The sequence below is a fragment of the Agelaius tricolor genome, unplaced genomic scaffold (genome assembly GCF_023055355.1).
Source record: "Agelaius tricolor isolate 1412-34295 unplaced genomic scaffold, bAgeTri1.0.p SCAF_35, whole genome shotgun sequence".
NCBI lineage: Eukaryota > Metazoa > Chordata > Aves > Passeriformes > Icteridae > Agelaius > Agelaius tricolor.
The window spans coordinates 6148051-6158034 of NW_027269295.1; the positions used below are offsets into that span (position 1 = coordinate 6148051).

At 47.1% G+C, this 9984-nt stretch overlaps 1 protein-coding gene across 1 annotated transcript; it reads left to right on the forward strand.

Annotated features, from left to right (window-relative positions):
* The first annotated feature begins 2511 nt into the window (after positions 1-2511).
* Positions 2512-4851, forward strand: WFIKKN2 (WAP, follistatin/kazal, immunoglobulin, kunitz and netrin domain containing 2). The gene has a single exon (XM_071452691.1). It carries the CDS (start codon positions 2527-2529, stop codon positions 3967-3969), a length of 1443 nt encoding a protein of 480 aa, XP_071308792.1. The 5' UTR covers positions 2512-2526; the 3' UTR covers positions 3970-4851.
* The last annotated feature ends 5133 nt before the right edge of the window (positions 4852-9984 follow it).

The window sequence follows — 9984 nt, forward strand, 5'->3', positions numbered from 1 at the left end:
CCAAGCAAAAAAGAACTACTTCCAACTTGGACCCTGCCAGTGCCCTGGAGAAATTCTGAGATGTTGTTGGTGCTGTTCACTCGGTGGATGTGGATCTTGCTAGGGAAGAGCAGTGTCCTCTTGCTTCTGGAGGTCTCTCTGAAAGGGAGAGCCCTACCTCCAATCCGGTACTCCCACGCTGGAATATGCCCCAATGACATGAACCCCAACCTGTGGGTCGACGCACAGAGCACTTGCAAGAGGGAGTGTGACACTGACCTGGTGAGTGATGCACATTTTTGTGTCTCTGCGTCACTGGTGCTGCTGGGGCTGTCGGGGTGTTTGGTGGGAGCCTTCTGTCCGAGCTGCAAGGGCACTGGCACTGGGCAGGACCCAGTGCACACAGTGCATGTATTGAATTGACCTGTGACCTATATAACATAGAAAAGTTTGATGAGTTATCAGTTAAGAGGGGAAGTATGTGCCAGCTGTCACTTTTGCTGGTGTGGGTATAGCATTCACTCTCTTTGATCCTTTTCCTTGTTTTCATGTCAAAAGAAATATCTGAATTTGATACTCCAGAACTCAGCATGCCCTGGGGCCAATTTTAGTATTTTAACAGTGTAATTATGCTCTTTGTTGTTGGTGGCCATCATCAATGTTTTATATTACTGGGAGGAATCCTGTATAAAATAGTTTGATTTAACATTTAAGTCATCAGCCTTTGCTGGATTTGAAGCACAAAGCTTACTTGGGGTGCAGAACAGGGCAGGGCTAAAATGACCAGGCAGATGTTCTGTGGGATGCTCCCAGCTCAAAATGTGTTTAGCTTACCACCCTAAAATTTATTTTTCAACCTGTCAGCACTGCCAGCTCAAGCTGGCATCTGAAAATACCTGCTAGTCTTAATTCTTACATGATATCCCATGACAAAGCTTCTGCAGCCCAAACCTGGCTGACAGAACATTTACTGTGCTGAAAAAAAGTGTTTGGATTTGTGCTCTGTAGCCAGGTTGTTTCTGCCATGTTAAAAAGCCGGGGGGGGGGGGGGGGGGACTGACAAAAATTCTGGCTATAAGTAAACAAAGACATTTACTCAGATGGATCCCATGTGTTAGGAATGAAGGTGCTCTTTTTACTTTTGCCATTCCCAAATAAGCTGCCTCTGTTCCAACTACCAGGTGCAGCAATGAACAGTGAAACACTTTCAAAACCCCAGCAGCAGCAGCAGCAGCAGTAGCAGATGATGATGTTTTAATAATTTACTGGTCAAATCCTGAAAGCCAGAAGCCACTGGTTACAAATATTCATTTTGCTTAGTGGCAGCACAGAGTCCTGGGACTTTGGATAGAGTGAGTATACTGCAGGCAACCAAGGACTCTGCCAAGCTACACTCCTTAACCCCAGCTGAAAACCTCCGCAATCCTGGTTTCTAGCTTTGCTTTTGAAACCTAGTAATGTGCAGCTGGAAATGGGGAAAGAGTTTTGATATTAGATCATCTTTTTCCCAGTAAGGAAAGGATACTGGACTCAAGAGAAACTCTTTAGCTTGGTAGCTTAAAAACCATTTTGTTCTCACTTACGGAGAAAGCTAATGGATTTTAGGGGGCTTGTAGAGGTTTAACACATGGTGGAAGTGTGCCCTGTTGGGCACATGGGAGCAGTTTTCCTGGTCCCTTGAACTAATCTATAACCACCCAGTAACCCTGGTCACACGTATCAAATACCTTTTCTGCACAGAAGATGAAAATTCTGCTAAAACTAACCACAATTTAAGAGCTGGCTGTAGCCAAGGCGGGATGTAATAAATCACTAGAAGAGCGATGCTGCATTTGAAAATAAGACTAAAATAGGACAGAGAAGCTATAATGAGCTGTTTGGGGTTTCTTTTTTTAAATACCATAGAAAAACTATTTTTTAAATACCATAGAAAAACTATTTTTGGAGCAAATATTACCTTAGTTTTGAGATATTCTATTATTTCCTCTACAGTGAGAACAATTACAAATCCTTGGCAGTTTCACCTCCAAGAGCTGGCTCTTAGTCTCAGGGAATTCAAATAATACTTTACATACTTCTGCGGAAAATAAGAAGGATTACTGCCTACAGCCATATGATAAGACTTTCCATCTGCTCATGTTTCTCAGGGCTTGTCCTTAGGCATTTCAGAAAGCATGGAAGGGGGTGGTTGGTTCATAGTCAAGCAATCCATGTGACTCTGGGGTAAAGACTTATGAGGAGGTGTGTGCTTAAGAAACAAAAATACATTTTCCTTCTCAAGAGTGTTCTCCTTCAGCACTTCAGAACCCCCTGAGAAATGCTGAGGGGGTGTTTCTACTCACTGACAGCTGGGGCAATGAGTTTCAGACCATGGATATCTGTGGCAGAGCTGAGTTTCTGAGCTCTCTGCTTGCTGAGTCTCCAAAAAGGCCTTTACTCTGTTCCCAGTAATGATCAGGTTATTTTCCTTCCCAACAGGAGTGTGAGACCTTTGAGAAGTGCTGCCCCAATGTCTGTGGAACCAAGAGCTGTGTGGCTGCTCGGTACATGGACATCAAGGGGAAAAAGGGGCCTGTGGGGATGCCCAAAGAGGCAACCTGTGACCGCTTCATGTGCATCCAGCAAGGCTCAGAGTGCGACATCTGGGACGGGCAGCCCGTCTGCAAGTGCAAGGACAGATGTGAGAAGGAGCCAAGCTTTACCTGTGCCTCTGATGGACTTACCTACTACAACAAGTGCTACATGGATGCAGAGGCCTGCATCAAAGGCATTACACTCAATGTGGTCACTTGTAGGTACCATCTCACCTGGCCAAACACCAGCCCTATCCCCCCAGAAACAACAGCTCGCCCTACCACTGCCTATGCCGAGACAACAGTCGTTGATATCCTGCCACCTGCACTGGTGAACAACCCTGTCCATCAGTCCGTCTACGTGGGAGAGACCGTCAGCTTCCTCTGCGACGTTTCAGGGAGACCCAAGCCAGAAATCACATGGGAGAAGCAGGTTGATGGGAAGGACAAAGTCATCATGAAGCCAAACCATGTCAGAGGGAATGTCGTGGTCACCAACATCGCTCAGCTGGTCATCTACAATACGCAGCTGCAGGATGCAGGAATCTACACCTGCACTGCCCAGAACACTGGTGGCCTCCTCCGGGCAGATTTCCCTTTGTCAGTCATCAGAGGAGAGCCCACATCCAAGGAAACTTCCCAGAACAAAACACATTTTCCAACTGACGAGTGCCTGAAGCAGCCAGACAGCGAAGACTGTGGGGAAGAGCAGACCAGGTGGTACTATGATGCCAAGAAAAACAACTGCTTTACTTTCATCTATGGGAACTGCAACAGCAACCTCAACCACTTTGAGACCTACGAGAGTTGCATGCTAACGTGCATGAATGGCCCCATCAACATCTGCAACCTGCCTGCCCTTCAAGGCCACTGCAAGGCCTATGAGCCTAGGTGGGCCTACAACGGTTTGACAAAGCAGTGCCAGTCCTTTATCTACGGCGGGTGTGGAGGCAATGAGAATAACTTTGAGAGCCGGGAGGCCTGTGAGGAGATGTGCCCCTTTCCAAAGAACACTCACTGCAAGGCCTGCAAACCCCGCCAGAAGCTGGTGACCAGCTTCTGCAAAAGCGACTTTGTCATCCTGGGCCGCATCACAGAGCTGACCGAAGACCAAGACTCAGGACACGCCCTGGTGACGGTGGAGGAGATTCTCAAGGATGACAAAATGGGATTAAAATTCCTGGGGAAGGAACCACTAGAAATCACGCTTTTGAACATGGACTGGAGCTGCCCATGTCCCAACATGACTACAGTGGATGGCCAGCTCATCATCATGGGGGATGTCCACAATGGCATGGCCATCCTACAGCCAGACAGCTTTGTGGGCACCTCCAGCATCCGGCGCGTGCGCAAGCTCCGTGAAGTCATCCACAAGAAAACCTGTGAGCTTTTAAAAGAGTTCCTGGGATTGCATTAACCTCCCTCACATGTGTGAGCTGCCCTGATCCATTAGTAGGGCTAACAAGTGCTAGGCTAGTGCCAAACTAAACACACTGTTTGAAGATACCCTGTAGGAATTATGTGGAACCCCTATTTTAATCCATTAATGATGCTTAGCAACAACATAGTTTGGTCTTTGGCAGGCATGTAAACCAGCAGCAAAAGGCCATTAATCTTGCATTGAAATCAATTTCTCCATATAGGAGTGCCATTTAGGTGACGCACTTCAGTAATTACAAAATTTTTATCTAGCTTCCATCATAAATGACAGAATTCATAGCATTTGTTTGGCTACACAGCTAAGAAATATAAAATGTCAATTTAATCTGTCTCAGTTTCAGTCTGATTTGTCGTAAGTAACACGCTTGGCTTCTTACAGCAGCACTAATATTTCAAGAGAAAAGTCGGTAAATTATTGTCTCTACTTACAATTGTGCACATTTAACCAACCTAGGCATGAGTTTTCTTCTTTTAATTGCAATTTTCCTTTTTTTCCTTTTAAAAACCTCATTTTTAAATTACAACTACTACCTATATTGCAATCCTTACTGAAGGACAAACTCCCTTGATCCTATGCCCGGGACAACAGGTCCCTGTAAAAGCTCAAGGCACAATCTCACCCTGAAATGACATTTCTGTCAACAGAACAAGGTCAGCAACCACCCTCGTCCCTATTTAAGTTTCAATCAATATATTGTCTATCACAAAAAATCCAAGCCAAGTCAGCAGTGTGCTGCCAGCTGTCTTGCTTTTGAAAAGCCTTTTTACACCTGAGCATACACAGCGATTTATTGCTTATTTTCAGTAACAATCCTGCTTTTATAGATGAGAGAGCAAAGTAAGAGGAGTCAGAACAAAATTCAACCTAGGAAAATGTGATACACAGTCTGCCAACTGCATTAGGCAAACACAAAGCTCCTGAATCTGAACTGCACAAACATAAGCAGACAAAGCAGACAATTTAAAGGCTTTTATCAATGTCACCTTTTTAGAGCCTTTTACTCTTTCCACCAGGCCATATCATACAGGTGTATGAATGAATTCCCTAAGACAGCCAGCACAGGCTGTGGGTGGGAGCAGGTGAGTATGCATAGGATAAATCATTTTAACATTTGTGTGTCCAAAAAATGTAACATTTGCCTATACAAAATCCTTAAATAAAGAAAAGGCTGATCATGGAAACATCCTGCCTTGCTGAGGACTGTGATTGCAGGGAAGACGGGCGAACATGGCATAGTGAGCCTTGTCCCTGCTCCTTGCTCTGTGGGCTCAGCCAAGTGACTGTAGCAGGGCTTAGAGCTTGCTGCCCTACACAAAGGGCCAGTTCAGGGCTGTAGAAGCGTCAAGACATGGCTGGGGGAAAAGAAGGAAGGGAAGAAGAGAGGCAGGAATGTGCAGCCAGTGCTGCCCCATGGTGCCATCTAACGGGCTCGCTGCCGGGTGGCTGAGGCTGGCAGTGGGTTCACGTGCTGCAGGCCTGTTTTGGGACTAGGTATAGCAAGGGCTGGCGAAGGAGATTAAACAGGCAGATGCTGGACATCTGCACCCCCCCAAAGCCTGTGCATGTTGAGTGTTTGGTTGTTGCAGGGAGGAAAACTCACAGTGAGAGAAACAGCATCAGATGTGAGCTCAGCTCTGCTTCCCCTAATTTCACGCTCTGCACCAGCAGCCAAGCCATGGGTAGAGACCACTGCAGGATGGAGAACTGGGCTCCTCTCCCAGTGATTTGGGCTTGGTTTATTTCTGAAATGTTCCTGCAACAGGAACAGATCTAAATCTCCAGTTTTTTGGGTAATTTCACAAGAAGACGTGTGGGAGGGAGAGAGAGGAGTCTGGACTAGGCTTTGCTGACCAAGAAAATATCTGCTGGATTTTTTGTTGTACCTTTCCTAAGTGTATGTGAAAAAAAAATACAATTAAAGGCCCATAATGTTTGTGTATGTTCTTGTGGAGACCATTTTCTGCAGATGGGAGATGCTAGGCCTGCTGCATTTCCCATTTGCAGACATCAGGGAGATGCTAGTCCTGCTGCCCTCTGAAGCAGCCAGCAGCTTGTCCACAGGATCATCCCTGGCTGTGGCAGCCACCACTGACCCATGGCTCATCTGCCATTTTTTGAGCAACCTGTAGGAAGTGGAATGTTCTGCCATACTGACACAAAGGTTTTGGAGGATAAAGTTTTAATAAAGACAGGGTTTGTATGGCTCCTTTTTTTCCTAAAGTTAGGGGGCTTTTTAAGTGTGGGAGTGCTGAAGTGACTCGGGAGTGTTGGAATGACTTGGGAGACATGGAGCTGGTTGTTCAGAAGAGCTGGGATGCAAACATAGCTGGGAGCAGAAAGCAGAGGATTCATTGCTGCTCTAGCCAGCACAGCGCATTGCTGAAGCCTTGGCTCAAAAGTGCTTTATTGGCTTTCCCTCCTGGTGATGCCCTGGGAAGGCATCAGGCACTTAAAACATGCAGCATGCAAGTGCTCTGAGGCACTGAAAGCCAGGGCTGCACAAGGTGTGTCTGCCAGCCTCCTTGGAACATGCAGGCCTGGTATGCAAGGGTTTTCCTGCACAGGAGATCCTGGGGGACACTCTGGGTCAGTTTTCCAATGTGGTGGGGTGAGATGGACACTGAACAGACCAGCCCAACTCCCTAACCACTCTCGTGTAGCTCCTGCCCAAACCTCCAGACATGATCCTGTAAGCCCCTCGGAGTGCCCCAGGCTGTGCCCCACTGCACAGAACCATCACGGGTACCCTGAGGCAGAAGGAGCAGTGCCACAGGCATCCCTCACCTGCACACCAGGAAAAAAACCTGTCCCTAGCAGTGCTGGGAGCACCACACCTCCCCGTAGCATGGGACTGACCCCAACCCCAAGCCTCTCCACCTTCTGACCTTGAAGAATTCAGCTCTCCATTCAAAGCTAGTATTTTAGTTCAGCCTCTTATTAAACACTTAAGAAGCCTAAAATTCAAGCCTGACCAGTCCAGCAGCCTGGGGGTGCTCCTGCATGGGGCCAGTGTGAGGATGTTGGTCCACCTTTCAGGATTAATGGGCATATGCATGTGGCTCCTCACCAGGAAGTCCCTTTTGTGTTGCTCATGAGCTCAGGTTCCATCTTGCTCTGTGGGGTCTTTCTCTCAGGCTGCCAGAAAGCTGGAAGGAAATGCTAGTATTTAGTTTATATAAAATGCATGAGAGGAAAGGGAAAAGCTTCCTTGAGTCCTTTCACTGCATGGCTGTGGGCTCAGAAGGCGCACCAGTGCCCGTGTGAGGCTCCAAGGAAGATCTGGGGCATTGATGCCACCTCCAAAGCCACATGGCTGTGGCCAATGACCTGATGTCAAAGCTTTCCTCCACATGCAGACAGGAGGGAAACAGCATTCCCCACAGACACTGGCTCAGGAAGCAACAGAGAATCATAAAATCATTAAGGTTGGAAAATACCTCCTAAGATCGAGTCCAACCAAGAAGCTGGGAACAGACCCACATTGGCTGGGTCTGAGACCTGCAGAAGCTGTGTCTGAGACCTGCAGAAGTTCCCCAGGGATCAGGAATGGATCTGATGGATACTTGATAGCCCTGAACCAGCATGAGGTGCCCACCTCCCTCACTCCCAACCTGGAATGAGGATGAGAACTGCAACCCCCAAATCTGCAAACCCTGCAGCTGAATGGACACCATCCAGCACCTGGATCCCAACAGGAGTCACGGGTAGTTGTGTCTCAGTCTGTTAACAAGGGACAAACAGCAGCAGCAGCAGCAGCAAAGTGATGGTGTGTGGGTACTGCACACAGATTGTACGTGGGGCTGGTGCCACACAGGGCTGGTGTCACATAGCTGGCAGGGTACAAGGAACTGCACGCACGGAGAGCAGGCTGGGTGATTACTCAGAGACACATCCTGCATCACGTAACGCCCAGAGCTGCTGAGCTCAAAGGAAAGAGGCAATTGAGCATGTTCTCATTGCAGGGGCTCCAGATGAGGTCAGGCAGAAGATTTTTTGGGCAACCAGTTCCAGAACGAAGAGCACACAGCAGTGATGACGCCACTGGAATATGATTCAGACAGCAAAGGTATTTAAGATCTGGGTTTCCACTTGTTTTAAAATAAATTAGGGACCCTGAAAGAATTCCCCCCTGGCCATGGATCTCAGTTCCTGAGGGAGGTGGTTGTGGTGAAGGTCATACATAGCTTCAGCCAATACCTAATGATTTCCTGAAAAAAGGAGGATTGATTCAGCTGGCACCAAATGAGCACCTTGCACCACAGGACCCACTTCCTCCACCTGAAGCACCTTGTGCTCCAGTTGGCTGTAATTTGTGCATGTGCTGGGAAATTCTTCCCTGTGGATAATTACCAAGAGAAGATCATGACTGTAGGCTGTACCTCCAATGAGGCTGGATGGAGCCAGATTTTAAAGTCACAGCTGTGAAAATGTCAGCCTGAGCAAGAATATCCAGTTTAGAGCCTGTTTTAATACCAAGTATTTAGTGTTTTCCTCTCTGCCAGGACTGGTTACTGATTGACTACAAGTGACCTCCAGCTGCTGTATTGATTTACAGCAGCTATCAAAGGGCAAAAAATTATCCCCATGCCTAAGACCTGAGAACCTCTGAATGGAGGTTGCACAACTGAATGAATGTTCTGCCAGCACTTTAAAACTTGGAAAGAAAAGCTTAAGGTCCTGATCTCCAATGCAAACAGCAGTGGGATTTTAAGATAAGGTTGCAGCACTAGATGACATATCTATTAGCCAAAAAGCAGCCCAGTCTGTTTAATTCTCAGCTATTTATGGCTGGGCAAATGATATGACATTTAGGCCTCAGAGTTTAGAAAGCAAATGGAAAGTCTTCCAAGGGCTGATAGGTGGGTCGGGTTTCAGTGAGGAAACTCTTTAACTCCAGTATTTTTCTGTATGCCCATCCCTACATCCACCTTTCTTCCCACCCAGCTGTCCCTGGTGCTAGCCCAGCCACAAAGTGTTGGGGGGTCTCCTCCAAACCTCTGGCTTATTGGTGGACACAGACCTGCATGTGCCAGGGACCAGCTGTGACAAAGGCAATGAGAGTTGACTGTCTGTGTTTCAGAATTATAAGGATGCTTCAGGATGGGGACAAGCCTCTCCAGACCCCTGGTACTGTCCCCTGGTGCAGGAGACTGGTGATCATAGGATGGAAAGCCACTGGGCTTGTCCCACCTGGCAATTACTAACCCCTCTCATGTGTCCCACATATGCAGGAGGGAAGGAGAAGGCTGGACACAAGAGAAAGAGAGAAAGGGAAAGACTCCTCCAGAGGAGGGAGGGGGGAACATTTTTTCACCTTAAACTGGTCTTATAACAGTTGGTCTGGATTACCTGGCATAAAAAGAACTACCATAAAGGGCTTTGTGCCTTCTCTTTCTCCTTTGCTCTGCTCCTCACTCCTCTAAGCCAAGGGGCGACTGTAACACGTGTAAAGGATATTGCTTCCTCTACTGCTTGAAATAAACAGGAAAACAGCAGTAATAAATCTACAGGATCAGATGGTTTTCACCCAAGGGTAAAAGTACTTATATAAAACATTGCTTAACCATTAACTGAGCAGATAACCTTTGCTTCAGTGCATGGCAGGAACAGAGCAGGGAAGGTAGCAAACATGGGGCTAATTTTAGAGGATGGTTCCCAAGGGCTGGGTATGTAAACTCAGCAAGTCTGGTAGAAACTGTAAGAGAGGCTAAAACTCACAGCTGGATGTTAAACAGAATTTGAGGAGGAAGAGTATGTGTACTTCAACAGAGGGAAGTGATGTTCTGTGACACTTCCTTTGAAGCAATCACAAGGACAGGGATGGTCCAGCTGAGGGAGTTGACTTGGATCAAGGCCTTAGAGCTCCAGCTCTCTCACCCAAGGCTTTTAAAGTCATTTACTTGTCCTGAGTCTGGGAGAGATGTGACAGCCTCCTAAGCCAACAACTGGTTGAAACATCAGAAAGAAAAAGTAAGACCAAAATGTCAGAGT

What these genes read in the sequence shown, in the direction of transcription:
- WFIKKN2 (XM_071452691.1), top strand. Translation starts at nt 2,527, where the DNA reads ATGGACATCAAGGGGAAAAAGGGGCCTGTGGGGATGCCCAAAGAGGCA.